Genomic DNA, 20,590 nt, shown 5'->3' on the forward strand with positions numbered 1-20,590 from the left:
GCAAAGGTCTCTTTTTCTGTATCAATTGGTTATAGAAACATTGGTGGCTTAGAAATTGTTTTGATAACAATCTCCATATCTGGGATCTGAATTTACCCTTTGTTCATTCTTGTTGCCCATCAGGGATTTTGTAGGTGTTGTTCAGAAGATAAGTTTGCGACCTGGAGTTTTTAAGGAAGGTGATACCCATCGTTATCTAGCCAATTCCAACTCAGTGATCCTACAGACAGCATAGAACTGCCCCATACGATTTCCAAGGAGCAGCTGGTGAATTCGAACAGGCCACCTTTTGGTTAGTAGGTGAACAGTTAACCACTGTGCCACCCGGGGTCCCAGGAGGGTGATACTAAAGCTAGTAGTAATATACCAGGCCATTTGCAGACACAGTTTCAAACAGAGAAGTCAAATTGTCAAGGGCATGAAAAGCAAGTCAGTTCAAAACCTCGCCTTTACTGAATTAAAACAACCAACTCATTTAAAAAACCATTTTCTGTGCTTAATTTTAAGGATCCCTGGTGGCACAGTGGTTAAGAGTTAGGTTTGGTTTGGTGGTGCAGTGGTTAAAACACTTGGCTGCTAACTGAAATGGCAGAGGTGCAAACCCACCAGCCGCACTATGAAAGCAAGATGTGGCAGTCTGCCTCTGTAAAGATTTACAGCCTTGTAAGCCCTATGGAGCTATTCTCTGTCCTGTAGTGGTGTCACTAAGAATTGGAATTGACTCGATGGCAGTAGGTTTGAGTGCTTAATTTTGATTATTTTAACTTTTTTATAAGTAATTTGGATACAATTGGTTTTACCCACCAGCCTAGTTGAAAATTTAGCAATTTTATGAATACACCCTAATCTCATACACTGCAGTTTAGATACATTTATAATACACATAACCTAACCTAACTAACCAGTCGCTGTTGAGTTGATTCCGACTCAGGACAGCCCCATGTGTGTCAGACTAGGACTGTGTCTCATAAAGTTTTCAATGGCTGATTTTTCAGAAGTAGCTGGCCATGCCTTTTCTTCTGAGGTGCCACTGGGTGGGCTCAAATTTTCAGCCCTTCAATTAGCAACCAAGCATGTTAACAGTTCGTACCACCCAGGGACTTCAGAGTATATATGTGGTTGCTGTTAGCTGCTGTTGAATTGGCCTCCAACTCAGGGTGACCCCATGTGTTATAGAGCAGCACTGAGCTCCATAGGGTTTTCTTGGCTGTAATCTTTTCGGAAGCATTTTGACAGGCCTTTCTTCTGAGGGGCTGCCGGGTGGGTTTGAACTGTCAACCTTTAGGATAACAGCTGATAGAAAACCACTAGTGCCACCCAGCCTCTTCCATGATATTCACACATGTATAAAAATGGATTGATGTAAAGGAAAGTGAAGTATGGACATGTGCAAGAACTTAAAGTTAGCTATTGTAATAAATCAATAAACTTCATATTTATTTATTTAAATTTTTATTGTGCTTTAAGTGGAAGTTTACAGATCAAGTCAGTCTCTCACACAAAAACTTATATATACCTTGCTACATACTCCTAATTGCTCTCCTGCTCATGAGACAGTCCACTGTAAACTTCATATTATTTTGCTCAACATTTTCTTTTCTACGACTATATCACACACAGGGACATTTTGTAGAGTATGTGATAAAGTAGTCAGTTGAGCACATTATATTAATTAAGGGACGATTCAAAGGTCAAAATTCTTAGCAAAAATAAGAACACTTTTTGTAGTACTGTGTCTTAGTTACCCAGTGCTGCTGTAACACGTATACCACAAGTGGGTGGCTTTAAATAACAGAATATTTTTTTCTTTTTCACTATTCTGGAGACTAAAAGTCCAGATCAGGGTCTTGGCCCTGTCAATTCCTTCCTGTCAGTAACCTTGGGTCTTTCTTGGTTCCTTGGCATTCCTTGGCTTGCAGACGATCCTCACATGGTGTCAGTCATCCCCCCTGTGTGTCTCTGTGTCTATTCTGGTCTTTTTAAAACTCAGAAGTGATTAGGTTTAGGACCTCATTAACATAACAAAAGAAAAACCCTATTTCCAAACAGGATCATATCCACAGGTACAGAGGCCAGGGCATCAACATATGTTTTGGGGGACACGATTCAACCCTTAACGGACTGACAGTTGACCAGTGGATCACACTTCATCTGACTGAGACCCGGAGCATAGGCTTTTGAGCAAGGGGATGAGGAAAGACATAATTTGAGGCTGGGGGACACTTCTTAAGGGTAGCCAGAGGAAAGATTGGAAGAGGGTGAATTACCCTGTGAAGGTACCGAAAGGAATTTCATTCATTTTGCAATGCCGCCCAACATGATTTTGAATGCAAACCCCAGCCACAGTCCTAAAAATCCTCTTGCCTTAGAGCATCTGTATTTGGCTACTTGGAGCCTGTTATAGGCCAGACAAAGGACGCTTACCACCAAGTGACGGCTTGCCAAGTCACCTTCCGGTCATTTGACAATCAAATAACTTAGATTTTCTTTTTTTTACGTCTCCTTGTGAGGACAATGTTTGATTCATTTCACAATATTTTGTATCTAAAACAACCTTCTAATATTTCTCCCCAATTTAGCTGCCAACCACTTAAGAAAAGTCCAGGAATAGATTTCCCCCTGTGGCATTTCGGTCCACTATTTTGCTCCTTCATGGTCATGTCCAGATTACATACTGCTTCTAAAAGTCTTCACCTACAAGAGATGGAATAAAAAACAAACTGCAAAAAATGAACCCAAACTACACTAAATTTGCAAATGTCAGTTTTGAATCTAAAGCTTTAATCAGCAAAATGCAGGTGTTAGGAAGACTGGATCTAATCTTTTCTTTATGCTTCTGACACGGAAAATATGCTAGGGTTCATTAGAGAAAATTGCATTGTTCATCTGTACTTTTCTTTCTTGGAACTTGACGTGATCGATCTTGGCTTAGATTGTCATTTAAATTCAGATGGCTTATCACAGGACTGCTGAGTGTATTCATAATCAAAAGAAAGTCTAAGATGCTATGATAACACATTTATTGAATGTGTAATGGGTACATGGCACAGGGTTCGATACTGGGAATGTTATGACAGATAAAACCAGCTTCAGCATTTGTAACCTTATTTGGGTTATATATATTGTTTTTCCAATAACTAGTCTGAAGCCCTGGTAGCTCGGTGGTTAAGAGATCCACTGCTAACCAAAGGGTCAACAGTTTGAATCCACAAGCCACTCCTTTGAAACCCTACTGGGCAGTTGTACTCTGTCCTATAGGGTCACTGTGAGCCGGAATCAACTCAACTGCAACGGGTTTGGTTTGGTTTGGTTTGATATAGGGTTGCTATGGGTCGGACTCAGCTTGACAGGCAACGGTTTTGGTGTTTTTTTTTTTTTTTTTTTTGGCTGACACCAAAGAGCCCTGGTGGCTCAGTGATTAAGTGCTGGACTGCTAACTGAAGGGTCTGCAGTTCAAACCCACCCAGTGGGTCCTTGGTAGAAAGATTTGGCAGTCTGTTTCCATAAAGATTACAGCCTTGGAAACCCTAATGGTGGGGGGAGGAGGAGAGGCAGTTCTACTCTGTCCTATAGGGTCTTTGTGAGTTGGTATCAACTCAACCCAATGGTTTTTTTTTTCAGGCTGACACCTCATGCCTCTGTGGTTGACACAAAAGGGGATCACTCTACTTCTAATTCCCTGGCAGAGAAAGAACTCAGGGGGAAGAGTAGGGTCTTTCCCCCCAGGAACAACACTTTGATTGCAGCCTCATGAGAGACCCTGAAGCAAACGATTCAATTAAGACACACCTGAAATCCCTGACTTACAGAAACTGGGAGATAAAATGTGTGTTTTTTAAAGGCACTGATTTTATGAATTATGGGTTTTGTTAATTCTGTGATGCAGCAATCAATAACTAATACACTTACCAAACAGCCTTATTTGGAGCTATCCCAATCCACAAAATCGTTGCTCACAATGTTGAACTTCAAAAGTGTAGTTTGAAGTACAGACTCCCGTCACTTCAAAATGTAGTCCACGATTGCGCTGGCAACCCCCAGATTGTTAGAAATGCAAAAGTCCAGAAGCCATTCCAGACCTAGTGGATCAGAATCTGCAGCTTGACAAGATTCCCCAGGTGTTTTATATTTTCATGCTACAGTTTGAAAAGCACTGGTGGAACTCCTTTCTCCTGAAGAGTTTTCATCTCTCTGTGAATTTGCCTACCAGCTTTGCAGTTACTAGATCTACATACCATGGGCCTAGGAGAGCACCTTTGTTCAGGTCATAAAAGCCCAGCTACACCTTTCTCCTGGGTCAGCGAAGCATACTCAGGTTGCTCCACCCACACCCCATAATAAAGAAAATCTATTCCAGAGGACTTCCTGCCTTAACAACTAGATAGAGGATACGCAAAGTAGACCTATCTGGATGGGTTATAGAATTTAAGGGACAATGAGAGATCAGGAAAGCAGGGGCTCATATCATGCAGATTTTTAAATTCTATGTAATAGGAAGGAGAAAATAGAAAGAAAGAGAGAAAGAAAGATTACACCAGAAGATTTCCATTTCAGCTAAGGCACCAAGTTATAATAGATGCCACATTCCAAAGTGAGCTGTGAGTTGCTGATTTACAAATGAGGTAGTTGAAAACCAGTAACAGGACTCTGAGCTTCTCACCCACACTGGGGGCATGAAAGAGTTGGAAATAATTGAAGAGGAGTTTTAGAAAAAGTGAGTGGTGTACTGTGGGTATCTTGCCCATTCCCCCACCCCACCCCACAAACACCAAGGAGGAGAGGAAGGGGTGCACTTCCTCATTTACAAAGGCAAGGATGGCCCTTTAGAACACCACTGAGCTTAAAGCGTGTCCTGTGCTTGCCGCCTGACTCCCATTCAAAGAGTCTAATGAGGAATAAATGATCAGCTGCTCTGACAGGGGAACAAAGGGGAAGTGGCTGCATTGGGGGAAGAAGAGGGCTGTGATTCCCACAGTTTATTTGGTGCAAAGAATGTGTTTCCTGTAGTTTCAGGCATGTGAGATGTCTTATGTCTTGTCTATGAGGGGAGCTGGGAGGGGCAAGCAGATTCCAGGGGAAAGAAGCTGGAGGTACTATTGAATGCTGAGGGCCTAAGGAAGGAGTGAGACATGACCAGAATAGATGTTCTCTCTTTAAGGACTATTGAGGAAGATAGATTCCTAGGGCTGGATGGTGGGAGTAGAGTATTAGAGGTGTCACTAAAGAACCCATGAAAATTCCCAAGAGAGAAAAGTCTGCTTTAAACCCCTTCCGTTACCATTTAGCTCTGATGAGAGTACCATTATAGAAATTTCTTTCCTTTCACCCTCCCTCACCCTCACAGCCCAAGCCTGTAAAGGTAAAAACTGGTCAGCATGATGGAGAATGAGGAGCAGAGGACTAGCTGGGAAGGTGAGAAAAAGGTTGGGTTCCCCAGGAAATAGACTCTGAGACAGAGATTTGCATGCAGGAGGTTTCTAGGTTTCTTAGGCAGTGCCCACCAAACCAACCCCTGTGAGAAGTGCAGCATCTTAGTCTTTGGAAACACTACAAGTGGGTGGCTCTAATGGACAGAAATTTATTTTCGGAGGCTAGAAGTTAAATTCAGGGCACTGGCTCTAAGGGAAGGCTCTCTCTGTCCGCTCTGAGTAAAAATCCTTATCTCAGCTTCTGTAGCCAGCCATCCTAGGAGTTCCTGGGCTTATCAATTGGTCTGTCTCCATCATCTTCAGATAGTATTGGTCTTCCTCCTGTGTCTGCTTTCTTCCATGCCTAATCACTATTTTATATCTCAAAAGTGATCAGTTTAAGATACACACTACACTGGTATGGCCTCATTAGCATAACAAAGCAAACCATATTCCCAAATGGGATTACATCCACAGGTACACAGGTACGGGGGTTAGGATTTACAACACATATTTTTGGAGAGACACAATTCAATCCATAGCAGTTGGGGAGTGGGATTGGGCAGAGGGAGAGTTTGAACACTAGGACCCAGTTGCAACGGAGGCCTCAGCCTTTTCCACTGGGAAGTTCTGGAGCTGAGTGGCCCTTCCAGAGTTGCCCCTCCTTGGAAGAGGGTACTGTACTGCAGCCTCTCCCATTAATGACTCATTAGATAAGGGCTGCCCCTAGAGAGAAAGCAGGAGCTTGGGTGAGGTAACTCTCTTGCTGAGAGCGATTTCCAGAGAATCACTCAGCTGAAAGTTTTCAGGAACAATACCCCCAGTATCTGGGGGAATGCGTGGGGGCAGCCCTATGGATTGTGCAGCACAGAGTCCACCACCACCAAAACAAAAAAAAACCACCTCCCCAGGGCAGGCATTCTGCCTGCAAGGTCATGAGCAGAGGAGAGGAAAGAATTTTTAACCCATTGCAGGGGACTGGAATTTAATTATTGTCCAGAGTAGCTTTTATTACCTTAAAGTTACCAGGAAAATGTGGGGCTTATATACTCTAAATTTTATCCACGATCAAGGAAAGAAATATCCCCAGGAATGTGTGTCTAGCTACCTAAAGTTACGTCCCCCAAACCTTGGTCTTAACTGCAGCAGCTTCTAGAGAAGCAACATCATGGAAGATTCCTTTTGCATAAGAAAATCCTTCAATGAGCATGAACAGGGATTCTTCATTTTGTTTGCTTTTTTTTTAAAATATGGCTGTAGAAAATTTAAATTCACTTATGTGTCTTATGTTTTATTTCTATTAGGCATAAAGCTATTTCATAGAGTTAGAAATAACATATAGTTAACTCATCTAGTTACAGTCTGGCCTAGACTATACAGAAACTTTGTCAGGTTCTGTAATCTTTGTTACTTTGTCATGTTCTCTTTTTTCTTATCTTTTTTTTCTAGTTCCCTGTGGCCATTTCAGGAGAACATTTAACGTAAAAATGGCCTATGTGCTAACTTCCTGGGCATTAAGGAAGTGGGAGCTGTGAGGCCATGGTGGTCCACAGTGAATCTAGGATCTCGTGGGAAGACCCCCGCCCCAACCGAGGAACATACTTCATGGTGGCAGGTACTAAAAGGTTAGCAAAGAAGACTAATTTTGGTGGTGCGGTAAGCATTTGTGTTGCTGACTCAGGCCTTGGCAACAGAGTGACCCATATGGAACCTCTAAGAATTCCAAAGAAACTGTCAGCACCTGGACTATGTAAAGAAAAGGATCCCCCATCCTTCAACTCTTTCATTCCCTCCATCCTCCTAAACTGATCTTACCTCCCATACACCACCAAACCGGAACCCATTGTCGTCGACTCAATTTCAACTCATAGGAAACCTAATAAACCACAAGGTAAAACTGCCCCATAGGTTCAAAGGCTGTAAACCTTTAAGGAAGCCGACTGCAATCTTTCTCCTGCAGAGAAGCCGGTAGGTTTGAACCACTCACCTTTTGGCTAAAAGCCAAGTGCTTTAACCACTACACCACCAGGGATCTCACAGACCACCAGATCCAGTCCCCCCATTTCAGCCCTTTCGTGGCCTAAACAGCTCATCACCTGAATCCCTTATTCTTTCAAACTGCCATATTCCTTGAAAAAACCTCTTACATGTCAGGCTTCTTCCTGGCAAAACCCTAAACCTGGATCCATCTCTTAAGTTGCCTTCTCCATTCCTATCCCTGGGCTGCTAGGCACAGTTTTGGAACATCAATCAATCATGCAGATCGGCCCATGAAAAATTCTTGGATGCCAGCCCCGGCTGCATCTCAGTGGTGCTCAACAGTGCATCCACTGGGCAGCTTGCCTGTTCTCTGAGTAACTGTTCAAATCCTTACGGCTCACAGAGCCCCTGAGAATTAGCAAAAAGTACCCTTTCCTCCAGAGTCCTGGGGTAGTGCGAGCTGTTAATGTACATAGCTGCTAACCGAAAGGCTGGAGGTTTGAATCCACACAGTGGTGTCTCAGAAGAAAGACCTAGAGACCTACTTTTGAAAAATCAGCCACAGAAAACCCTGTAGAGCACAGTTCTACTCTGACACACATGGAGTCACCATAAATCCAAGTTGACTAGACCAGCAACTGGTTAACTGGCTGCCCTTTCCTCTGGTTAATTTATTATTGCACAACCTGGACAGCAGTGTCTTGGGGGTGGAGGGTAAAGGGGGATTTCCAGAGTCCCCGGCCGCATATACATATGTGCACACATTCTTGCCCATTCACAACCCTCCCACCCAGACTTTGGGCCCTCACACTGTCAGCAGTCTGCACATTCTGTGCCATCTCCACCCCCAGGGAAAGAAAAATGTCTGGTGTGGAGTCTGGCACCAAATTTGGAGTCTGGCCTCTGAGGGCAAGAGAAGAATTCTCAGGGATTCTCAGAGCATGATCAAAATAGGACAGAGCCATGCGTGTGTGTGTGTGTGTGTGTGCGTGCATGTGCACCAGTGAGAGTGCCTATGTGAACTCTTCCAGGTGTGTGCATGGCCTGAGTGCAGTGTGCACTTATGTAGGAGGAGCATCTCCGCTCTTCCAAGACTTGACTTGGAGGCCAGAATCTCTCGCCTTCACATTTTGGTATAAATTAGTACATGGCACCCTTGGGCAGTAAACCACCCAGACCCCTGTACTGCCAGCCTTGACCACGGTCTCCTCAAAACCCTTGCACCATTTTCATCCCTTCCATTGTTAGAGGTTTGCCTCCATTAATGTGAACCTCTTCAACTTTCTGTTCCCCTATGTGCAAATATATCCACATTTATGCTTTCCTTTGGTCTTTTGCTTCTATTTCAAAGCATGAGGTGTTTGCCTTTTGTTCAAGGCAACAACTACGCTCTTGATCCCATCATCAGTCTCTCCTGGATTTTGCTGCGTTGGTTATCCCGCTTGCTATAGTTTCTTCACATCGTCACCTCTGTGGGCTTTCCATTGTCCCATAAAAACTGATTTCATTCTATAATGTTTTCTCTTGACCCCAAAGCCCCTTCTACTACTCCTTCTCTCTTCTTCTTTCTTGGCCAAGCTTCTAGAAAGAGAATTTTCAGCTACTGTTTTTACCTTTTCACTAACTACACTCTGGCTTCCATCTCTATCACTTTCTTTAAAAGGGTCATCAGTAACCTCTGTGTTGCCTTATCTGCTGGATAACTTTTCAGTCCTTATTTTACTGGACTATACTATGAATTTGACACCGACGACCACTTCCTTCTTATGGAACTCTCAATTCTATTAGCATCCATGATACTTCCTATACACAACCTATCAGTCAGTGTGAGGACCACTCCCAACGACCCCGTTTAGGGTGAATCACCACATTCAGCGTTCCTTCTTGGACAGCGCATGTGTGCTGGAGACAAAGGAAACCAATCTACAACTCATCTGTGGTCCCATGCTGAGCATGCATTGGGTTGAGGCAGTCTTGGGAAACCCTGGGCAAGATAAGTAAACATAAGATAGGAGAGGGACAAAGAAAGAGGGAGTAAGCGAAAGAGAGTGAGATGCAGGGAGAAAGTAAAGCATGAAGCATACACTTGCTAAGATATAAAGACGACAGCCAGACAGTTAGAGAGGGGAGCCTCAGTTCCTGCATTTACTTCCTAGTTCTATTTGCTTAAGGGCTTGAGGCTTGGTTCTACTCTATTTCAGTGAGAGCACTTGCTCCTTAAAATAAATTTATTGCTTATTAAATTAGTGTTTAAGTTAAATTTCTGATGCTTACAATCAAGAAGGGGTACCCTAAAACCAGCTACTTGCACCTTGAAAAATTTACCTGAAATATGCATTTTTGGACTTTACTTGTCTCGAGTCATGTGGTTCCTCACTATAATTCTGTCTTGCTCTTTACTGAGAACAACCATAGCAATGTTATGTCCACTTGACTTTAAGACTCTAGCAGCAAATGGCCTGAGTCAATTTTCAGGAGACCATGTGTCCGTGAAACATAACTTGATGTGGTGATTCAGTGAACTGGACAGAGGTTATGACCATCATTGCTAAAGATCAGAGTCCTCTGATCTTTGACTGAGGGCATGGGCAAAATTAGGATTTCTCTATTTGTAGCTTCCTGATTTATGATGGAAAATACCTAATTGAACAATGGAAATTCTTCCCACCATCCCTTAAAAACTAAACAAAACAAACTATGTTGGTGATATTGTTGTTGTTGTGTGTCATCTAGTCAGTTCTGACTCAGGGACCATATAGGACAGAATAGAACTGTCCCATAGGGTTTCTTAGGCTGTAATCTTTACAAGATCAGAACGCCAGGTTCTTTCTCCTGCAGAACTGCTGGTGGGTTTGAACCTCAGACCTTGATAGGCTCATTCATTATAAATTACGACAAATTCCTAGACATTTGTGTTCTCCATTCTCCACTCACCAACTATTACTTGAAACTATGACCCACAGTTACTACTAATCCATTCTCCTTTCCCTCCCTCTCTCCCTCATGCACACTCATCAGTGCACAACCCACACCTTGTAAATTCTTTCACTGCCGTTCACTGCCATATGCTCTCCTCACCTCTCCATCAATCCTTCCAGACTCAGCTGAAGCTGCCCTTTCTCCAAGAGCCCAGAGCCTCCAGGTACAATCAATTCATCTTCTTGGAATTCTCCTATCCCAGTGGTTCTCAACAAGGGGCAATTTTTCCCTCCAAGGAAAATTCGGCAATTGCTTGAGACACTTTTTATTGCAATAAATGGGTGGCGGGTGCCGCGGACATCTAGAGGGTGGAGGCAAGGATGATGCTAAACATCCTACAGTGCACAGAACAGTCCCCCACAACCAAGAATTAACCAGCCAAAATGTCCATAGTGTTGAGAAACTCTGCAGTCTAGCCTGACTTTGGCACCATGCATCCTATCATTTGATTATTCATGAAGATACAGAATGTTAGGGTTGGATGGAACCTTTAGAACTCTACCTATTGCTCCCTGAATTATATGGGTAGGAAGACAGACCCAGAGGGGAACTACTCAAAGTCGCAGAGTGAGTGACTTTGCCTCATATTGGCAGGGCTGTGTCCCCTGGCCTTTGACCATTTTTTTTTTTTTCTGGCTTTAACAAAGAGATATTTATTTCCTCACAGTAAAGTAAGCTAAAAGTCCAAATTCAAAGTGTCAGCTCCAGGAGAAGTCTTTCTCTGTCTGTCGGCTCTGAAGGAAGGTCCTTGTCCTCAATCCTCCCATGGTCGAGGAGCTTCTCAGGCTCAGGGACCCCACGTCCAAAGGACGCACTCTGCTCCTGGTGCTGCTTTCTTGGTGGTATGAGGTCCCCAACTCTCTGCTTGCTTCCCTTTCTTTTTTTTTTTTTTTTCATTAACTTTTATTGAGCTTCAAGTGCATTTTTTATTTCATTATGCTGTTTCCTTCCTTCAAAGGTTAGCAAGGTTAAGATCTTTTATTAAACTTTCACTGACTTTCCCCTTCAACCTCCTACCTTCAGCTGAGTACTAGGAACACAGTACATAGCTGTTGTCAGAACAAAATACCCCTAGACTTTGCAAAATATCATTTTATTTCCCTGCAAACATACATTTTTAAAGAACTTTAAGCTTATTTCCTGGATATAACTTCTTAAAAGGATCTATAACTACACCTGAATCAGTAAATACTAGGCAACTGAGTCTTGAGCACTTAAACTATGGTGATGCAAACTACCACCCCAGTAGCATAGAAGAAAACAGGAAAGGTTTCTACCTAGGGGAATGATTAACTGCATTGCTACAGAGAAAACCGAAAAAGAAAAGAACAGCGTGCTGAAATTTGATTCCTATTAACTCTTATTTATGACTCATTCACATAAATAAATAAATTATTATCCTTGAAGAAAAAGAATATTAAGCAATTATTGATACCAAGTTCAAAGAGGCTAGGTTAAGCATAAAATGACAGATTAAGACATTCTATTTAAAAAAGGAGAGCTGATTGGCTAGTATTCTGCATTTCAGAGGCAGAAGAGTCGAGAATGACTTGATAGCACCCAAACTACTAACCTAAAGTTTGGCCATTTGAACCCACCCAACAGAGTTACAGGAGAAAGGCACGGCAATCTGCTTCTGTATTTTTGTTGGCAGTCTGCTTCTGATTGTTGTTGTTGTGTGCTGTTGAGAAGATTCCAACTCATATTGATTTGATAAGACAGAGTAGAACTGCCCCATAGAGTTTCTAAGGCTGTGTGCTTTACTCGAGCAGGTAGGTCTTCAGGTCTTTTCCCCCATAGTGCAGCTGTTGGGTTTGAACCACAGACCCTTCAGAACCGTTGAGCTACCAGGGCCCCCTTTCAGAAAGATTACAGTCCAGAAAACCCTGTGGAGCAGCTGTACTGTAATTCATGGGGTTGCCTGAGCCAGACTGGACTCCTCAGCAATGAGTTTGATTTTATTGTGTTTTTGTTTTTATTGTTACAACTAGGAGTCCCCAGGTGGTACAAGTGGTTAACATGCTCTGCTGCTACCCTGAAAGGTCAACCAAGAGGTTGGAGGTTCGAGTCCATTTAGAATTGCCTGAGAAAAAGTCCTGGCAATATACTGCCAAAAAAATCCACCGTCGAAAACCAGCTCTTCTCTGACACACGTGGTCGGAGTGGACTCGAGGGCAACTGGGCTTCACTGGTGTTGTTGCAACTACCATCTCAATCTATTATTCTGTAATTTTACTTCTGAAAAAATGAGATCTTCATAGTCTTGCAATGACAATTTTATGTCTTTAGAAGTAATGTGACATCGCCTTTATAATATAAAGAACTTCCATAACATTGGGGTCCTCATATTTACGATTCAAAATAAAACAGGGAGCAATGGCTTTTAGACATTCGTATGTGGTGGGTTTTTAAATTGTAAACAAATCTGTAGGGTTAAGGACCTAGAAAATAATTTAAGCTTGATTTTGTTTCTTTCCTCCCTCTCACCCTTCGTTCTTTTCTTCCCTTAACAAGATGTGCGAACACGTGCATATGGTGTTATGTGGAAGTAAGCCTAGCTGGGCTGCTAACCAAAAGGTCAGCCGTTCAGATCCGCCCGCGGCTCCTTGGAAACTCTATAGGGCAGCTCTACTCTGTCCTACAGAGTCATTATGAGTCTGAACCTACTCCTAAAAAAAAAAAAAACTCCTAGGGGAAGCTTTTTTTTTTTTTTTTTGGCTTTTTCTGTAAATCAGGCCACACTCATTGACCAATGAAATCCTGACAGCTCTTTCACCCGCTGCCCACACCCTCTCCCTTGACCAATGAAATCCTGACTGAGCTTCATGTGAAGTGTATAGGCCAATCAGAAATACGCTTCTTTATTTCCGCGTTTTGTCTGTAAAAAGCCAGTCACTGGTGATACTTGGAGGTGTACCTTTACCCTTTTGGTTTGGTCTACCTGATTCTCCTTCCCCAATAAACCTCATGCAATGACTTAATTTTCTTATTGACTGAGTTTCTACAATCAAAGTGGGCTTCATGGGTGTGTGACCTGGGTACTTGCACAGGGTCTGGTTTAAGGCTCTGGTGTTTTGGTCTTGAAATTCTTAATTTTGTAATAAGAGGCCTTCATTTTCATTTTGCTCCAGGCAGGATATTATGAGACTGGTTCTGGATACGATTTATAATTTACAGTTTAATTTCTAGGCCCTGTACTCTCTTTCTCTTTTTTAATGTGGGAACCTACATAGATCTCTTTTCTCTGCCCCCGTTCTCAGTTTTATGTTGCATAAAACTAGGAAAGGCTGCTGGTTAGCCTGCAAGACTGCAGTGTCTCCTGCCGACCATGAACAGGACGCACAGCACCCGCCTTTGACTTCAAAGAGTAGAGGCTCTTTCCATCTGCCTCAGCCATCTGTAGGGGCTTCTATCACGGGTAATTTCCATATCATGGCAACCGTTTGTCTAGCAAGCTGCAGAGAGGACTTGCAAGAAGATAAACAGCCTTCCTTTTAAAAATTAGTCTGTCAAGTCAAGAGAGGGGCGCGTTCTGTGAAATCCACAGCCTCCATGCCCCTCCTTTCTTGTGTTCTTGAGCATTCGTTTGCCCAAGATTTGCCAGTATTTGCATCAAAGATGTGCTTGACCTCCCTGTTTCAGAAGTATCTAAAGGGTAGTAAGGAGGGAACTACTTAGACGCAGGCTCTAAATTCTATCCATGCTTGTGACAATGATTCAAATTCAAAATATACTTCTGACCTATTACTTGGTCTGTGCTGTCATTGTGCTGGGCGCTGAGGACACAGCCCTGAGCAACAGTAACAATGAGCTAATTCCAATTTCTGGCTGTAACACAGCCATTGTGGGTCTATTTCCTCTCCTGTGAATGGGGATAATACCTCACTGAGCTGATGTGAGGATATAGGGGCTAATAAGTGACAGGGTAAAGACCCCTGGTGGTACAGTGGTTAAGCTACTGAAAGGTCTGCCGCTCTAAAAAAACGCCGCTCTAGAGGAGAAAAATGTGGCAGTCGGCTTCCCTAGTAAACAGCTTTGGAAACTCTGTGGGGCAATTCTCCTCTATCCTATAGGTCACTGAGTCGGAATCACTCCACCTCAACGGTTTTTTTTTTTTTTTAAGTGACAGGGCACTTTCAAGGACTACTTCGTGTAGAGTACTTGCAAGGTGCAATGTGGGAACATGATTAAAAAACAGTTTGTGGATAATATGGAGGTATTTTCCCCAACTGCTATTGGGTCCCGGAGTGGATTTTTGACTTAAGCCTACCCCATGTGACAGAGTAGAACTGCCTCACTGGGTTTTCTAGGCTGTAATCTTTAAGCCTGAGCCCTGGGGGGCCAGTGGTTAAGACCTCGGCTGCTAACCGAAAGATCGCAGTTTGAACGCCCCTGCAGCTCCTTGGAAACCCCAGGGGGCAGTTCTACTCTGTGGCAAAGAAATCACTCCACGGCAATGGGTTTGCTTTGAATCTTCAAGGCAATAGGAACAGCTTAAAAGGAAGCACTTTTAAGTGATTTATCGTTTCTTCTCAATTTTTCAAATAGCCTATCATGAAATCTGGAACCCTGGTGGTGCAGTGGTTAAGAGCTCGGCTGCTAAACAAAAGGTCAGCAGTTCGGATCACCAAGTCGCTCCTTGGAAACCCTATGCGGCAGTTCTACTCTGTCCTATAAGGTCGCTACGAGTTGGAATCTACTCCACCGCAACAGGTTTGGTTTTTTTTGGTATTACAAGAAGCCCAGCGCAGCGCCCCTCCTTTGACTAGTCACTGACGGGAACGCAAGCAGGATGGAGACTCTGAGAAGGTGCTCTTCAAGACTGCCAGCGTACGCCCATCCAGCGCTTCCCGCCTCGCGTTCCCTCCTGGTCTTCCCACGCCGACTTCGCCCCAGGGCCCGAGCAGGCGAGCCGCGTAGACCCCGCCCCAGCCCCAGGCTCCCGCGTAATCCCGGCGGCAGCGGTCACGCCGCGCTTGGGAAGAAAGCGGGCGCAGCAGGGAGGGTGGGGCCAGGCGGGGCGGGCCTCGCGGCGGGGTGGGCGGAGCCCCAGAGAGAGGCGAGGCCGGGTCAAGATGGGCGGGGGGAGCAGGGCGGGGCGGGCGTTGCGCCCGGGCGGGCGGAGCCTCAGGAGGGGCGGAGAGGGGCGAGGTGAGGCCGAGGCGGGCGGGGGCCCGGAGGGGCAGGGCCTGCATCGGGCGTGCCCTGCGCCGGGGCGGGCGACCTCCGGGCCCGGCGAGGGGAGGCGGGGCCGGGCCGGGGTGGGCGGGGCCGGAGGGCGGGTGTCGCGGCGCGCGGGGGCAGAGCTCCGCCTCTTTACCCGGAGGTCCGCTGACCCGCCGGAGCTCTGCACTGCCTGCCGGAGCCCGGTCGCGGCGCCCCGGGGGAGGAGGGCGAAAGGACGCGGCGATGGCTCCGCGGGGACTCCCGGAGCCTGCCGTCCTCACCGCTGCTGTCTTCGTGGGAGGCGCCGCGAGCTCGGCGCTGGTGGCCCTGGGTGAGTGCCTGTCGGGACCGGGGCGCCCGGTGCAGAATTCGGTCCCGGGCGAGCGGGGCTGAGGGCGAGGGGTCGGGACCGGAGCTCCGCTGTGCTGGGGGCTGTCGCCTCCTGGCGCTGCCGCGGGACCCGGCGCTGCACATCTGGCTGCCCCGGGGTGGCCCGGGCGGGGCGCGGCGCGTGGCGATAGCTCCGGTCCTGCCCTTCCCGCCTGCTGGGCTCCTGCCTTCACTCCTCCCGGCACCTCCTTGGAGGACCTGTGACCCCCACCCCCGCGCCGGGCTGCTCGGAGTGTGGGGACCGGGCCTGCTCTTGGCCCCCTCGGGGGCGCTTCTGCCCCGGCCGCGCCCCTCGGAATCCCTGTCCTCAAAGGCCCAAGGAGCGGAAGATCGTGACACGGGATCGGGTGCACTGCTGTCGCCTCCCTCCCCCCGCCCCTTTTTTAAACCTTAGAGCCTTTCGGAGTTTCAGTTTTCTCGCTTTCCAACTTTTCATTTATTTTAGTGTTGATGAACTCTTGTGTAACAGGTTGGGGATTTCAGATTTCTTTCCATAGATCCTAGACAAATCAGGCTCAGAAAAAAGGAAGGCGCGTTTGTAAACTTACCTTTTTTGTTGTTGTTCTTCTTTGTGTCAATTCCTGTCACCACAAAAGGAACCGTCTGTGGTCACCGCACGAAGCCACCAGCAGAGATGCTGAACAGTTGTCTCCGACTTAGGAGTTTTCAACTGAATTCTCCTAAGAGGAGTTGCAACTTTTATGGGCCCCCTGTTTCATACTCTTGTTTTTATGACTACAGACTCCAGGGATTCCTTACCATCAGTCCCCCTCTTAATTGCCACCTCACAGCAGTAGTTGAAAAAATAAATAAATAAACTTATACCTTCTTGGCCAATTGGGGTTACCACAGCCTGGAATCTTACATCAGCAAGCCCTTCCAAGCATTGTCTTCGTGGCAGCTCCTCTTGGGGTCCAAATAATAAGCAATTTGGAGACCTTCCAATGTCACTGCCTCCTCCATAAAAATACATGCACTCCTCTTTCTTCCTGAGAAGATCCCAGTGGTTTACAGCTGGTTGTATTAAACTGGCTCATCACTTTGGCCTTCACTTGTTCATAGAAACTGGAACAGGCTAGGAAGGGAACAAGATGTATAATATGCCCCCTGAGTCTTTATTAGCAGACTCGTGTTTCCTTCAGACAGTGACCCTTGGGAAGTGGCAGCTAGTGACATGTGTTGTTGGGTGGGAGATTTTGGTCTTCATCCTGCATTTCCTTTACCTGACAGGTAGGTACATTGTTGTTCGCTGCCATCCAGTCGGCCCCAACTTGTGGTGACCCTGTGCACAACTAGATCGGGCCGTTGTGATCCACAGGGTTTTTACTGACTGATTTTCAGAAGTAGATGGTGAAGTCTGCCTTTCTGGTCTCAGTCTGGAAGCTCTGCTGAAACCTGTTCAGCATCATAGCAGCACACAAGCCTTCACAAACCTCCACTGACAGATGGGTGGTAGGTGCGTAAAAACCAAACCAAACCTGTTGCTTTGGAGTTGGTTCCAACTCACGGGGACCCCATGTGTTACAGAGTAGAACTGCTCCATAGGGTTTTCTTGGCCATAATCTTTAGGGAAGCAGATTGCCAGGCCTTTCTTCCGTGGTACTGGGTGAGTTTCAACTACCAACTTTTAGGTTTATAGTTGAGTACAAGCCACTTGCACCACTCACAGACATTGGTAGGTACATAACTACGATCAAATTGGACCTCGAGGTTGCAAACCCGTTGCCATCGAGTTGATTCTGACTCATGGAGCGTGTTAAAATGGTGTGGGGGTGGCTTCTGACCTCCTCTAAATTCACCTGAGGAGAGAATCATTATCAGCACTGGCAGTCCAAGGCTGATTCCTATGAGGCGGAGGTTAGATAGGGCTCCACCCTCCAGCCCTCCCTCCCACAGCACTTTCTCCTTCTCTGCTGGGCTCAGTAATTCCTTGCAATGGCCACACAGAACTCACAGGCCATACTCACAGTTATGGAGTTTTTTAGGGAAGTAACAGGTTACAATTCAGGTTCAGGAATGCTCAAGATGCAGTTCTTCCATTGGGACAGCCTCTTCTCAGCCATGCTGCAGGCGGCCCTCTCTCTGGCCCTTGGTCCCCCGAGGGGCCTTTTGGGCTGGCCTGGCCTCCGCCCTGCTCAAGCAAGTGTTACAAAACTCTTTCAGCTCTGCTTAAAAGTGCCTGGAGGAGCCCTGGTGGCGCAGTGGTTAAGTGTTTGGCTGCTAACCAAAAGGTCAGCAGTTTGAATCTACCAGCTGCACCTTAGAAACCCTATGGGCAGGCAGTTCTACGCTGTCCTTTAGGGTTGCTACGAGTTGGAATCAACTCGTCAACACGGGTTTAGTTTGTTTTTTAATAAGTGCCCGGAGGCACCCCACTTCACCAGTAAGCCTTGGCCCAAACTCTAGCTGGGTTGGCAAACCTAGCTCCACCAAGTGCCCAGAGGCACCCTGCTCCATCAGCAAGCGTCCTGTCCAAAAGCTCTCAGCTTTCTTGGTCCGTGGGCCAAGAAGCTCACCGTGCTGTCTCCCGGTTCTGCGGCCTCTGCTGCTGCCGTTTCTTTGCTGCTGCATCTTACCATCTTGCCATCTTTGGTGTTACAGATCTCTTTTTCTGTTTCCTAGGTATAGGAGGGTCTCAGCGCAAGGATCCCAGGTCCAAACAATGCACTCTGTGCCTGACTCTTTTTTTTTTTTTTTAATTTTATTGTGCTTTCAGTGAAAGTTCACAAATCAAGTCAGTCAAAAACTTATATACACCTCGCTATATACTCCTAGTTGCTCTCCCCCTAATGAGACAGTACACTCCTCTCTACCCTGTATTCCTGTGTCCATTCAGGCAGCTTCCATCCCCTTCAACCTTCACATCTCCCCTCCAGACAAGAGCTGCCCACTTAGTCTCATGTGTCTACTTGATCCAAGAGGCTCACTCCTCACCAGTATCATTTTCTATCTTATAGTCCAGTCCAATCCCTGTCTGAAGAGTTGGCTTTGGGAATGGTTCCAGTCTTGGACTAACAGAAGGTCTGGGGACCATGACCTCCAGGGTCCTCCTAGTCTCAGGCAGACCATTAAGTCTGGTCTTTTCACGAGAATTTGAGGTCTGCATCCCACTGTTCTCCTGCTTCTTCAGGGATTCTCTGTTGTATTCCCTGTCATGGCAGTCATTGGTTGCAGCCAGAGACCATCTAGTTCTCCTGGTCTCAGGCTGATGTAGTCTCTGATTTATGTGGCTGTTTCTGTCTCTTGGGCTCAAAATTACCTTGTGTCTTTGGTGTTCTTCATTCTGCTTTGCTCCAGGTGGGTTGAGACCAACTAATGCATCTTAGATGGCTGCTTGCTAGCATTTAAGACAGTAGACACCACTCAACAAAATGGGATGCAGAATGTTTTCTTAATAGATTTTAATTTTTTTAGTTGACCTAGATGTTCCCTGAAACCATGGTGCCTGACTCTTCTTAGTAGTAGTCAGGTCCCCTCTCTGCTCTGGAATTGGCTCTCTTTTAAGCTTAGAGGGATAGCAAAACTGACCAATCCCCTCATTAGGGTTCCATACACCTTATTTGCATGGTCCCACCTTCACAAGGGTGCCGTACACTTTATTTACATTATTAGCAAGCTGTCCAATCCCCCTGATGGGCCACAAGCATCTCATTTGCATAACCCAACCCATTCTTTTGGTTGGAAGTTACAAGATCAGTGAGAAAGGCCATATAAAAGTGATCCATTGCACCACAGAGGGCTAGTGTCAGTTGCCTCAGAATTTTAAGGAAACCTTAATTTGGGAGTAAAATTGTTAAAAATTCAGCTCATGAGGAATGTGATCAGCTATCATCAGGAGATATCCATCCTAAGAGTGGGTTTGTGCTTGAATGGACCTCTGTGCAATATATAGGTCTCAGAACTGTTGTGTAACTGAAGAAAACTCTCATCTAACTGCACAGTAGCCTTTTTGATGAAAGTTAGCTTAAGAAGAATGAGGTCTCTGAAAGAGGAAAGGGTACAGAGTACACATTTGCTGGGTATTCAAGCCTGTATGAAGAGAGGATGCCCTGACCAGCCAACATCTGGTCCCTGTTGACTCTAAAGACCATATTAATGTTTATAGCTTAGGGAAGTGGGGAGAACAGGATGGAAATTAATGCTAAGTGCTTGCAGTATGCCACGCTTTGGGTTGGCCACTTTATACACATTTTTTACACTTATTTCTCATATTATGAAGTGCTTATTTCTATTGAGGGAACTGGGGCCCAGAGGGGATAAATACTTTGCTCATCACTGCACAGCATGTTTCAGTCAGTGTTCAGTCAGAGAAGCAGAACCACTGAGATGTGCCTGTGTATCTTTATGTGTATCTTTATCTGAGACTCATAACCCAGCCTGCTTGATTCCAAAGTCCATTCTCTTTCCACTGTACCCCACTGCTTCCTAGAGAGAAAATAGAACATAAATCAACCTCAGCACCCTTGCTGAGATTCTAAACTACATGGTTGTTGTTAGCAGCTGTCGAGTCAGCCCTGACTCATAGTGACCCCATGCACAAAAGAACAAAATGCTGCCCTGTCCTACACTATCCTTATGATCTGTTGTGGATCAGACTGTTGTGATCCATTTCATTGGCTGATTTTTGGAAGTAGATTGCCAGGCCTTTCTTCCTAGTCTTAGTCTGG

At 45.6% G+C, this 20,590-nt stretch overlaps 1 protein-coding gene and 1 long non-coding RNA gene across 4 annotated transcripts in view; both read left to right on the forward strand.

Annotated features, from left to right (window-relative positions):
- Window positions 1–15,396, forward strand: part of LOC126077233 (uncharacterized) — a 96,913-nt gene extending 81,517 nt beyond the window's left edge. For all 3 annotated transcript variants that reach the window (XR_007517685.1, XR_007517683.1, XR_007517684.1), the window contains 3 exons: window positions 6,858–7,033; window positions 14,916–14,977; window positions 15,106–15,396. This is a non-coding gene — a long non-coding RNA (uncharacterized LOC126077233). The remainder of the gene's footprint in view (window positions 1–6,857; window positions 7,034–14,915; window positions 14,978–15,105) is intronic.
- A 261-nt stretch (window positions 15,397–15,657) lies between these two features.
- RELL1 (RELT like 1) overlaps window positions 15,658–20,590 on the forward strand; it is an 86,144-nt gene continuing 81,211 nt past the window's right edge. The window contains exon 1 of the mRNA XM_049886368.1: window positions 15,658–15,864. Coding sequence (XP_049742325.1) covers window positions 15,777–15,864 — 88 coding nt within the window. The 5' untranslated portion in view covers window positions 15,658–15,776. The remainder of the gene's footprint in view (window positions 15,865–20,590) is intronic.

This window comes from Elephas maximus, chromosome 5, assembly GCF_024166365.1.
Source record: "Elephas maximus indicus isolate mEleMax1 chromosome 5, mEleMax1 primary haplotype, whole genome shotgun sequence".
In the NCBI taxonomy this organism is placed as follows: domain Eukaryota; kingdom Metazoa; phylum Chordata; class Mammalia; order Proboscidea; family Elephantidae; genus Elephas; species Elephas maximus.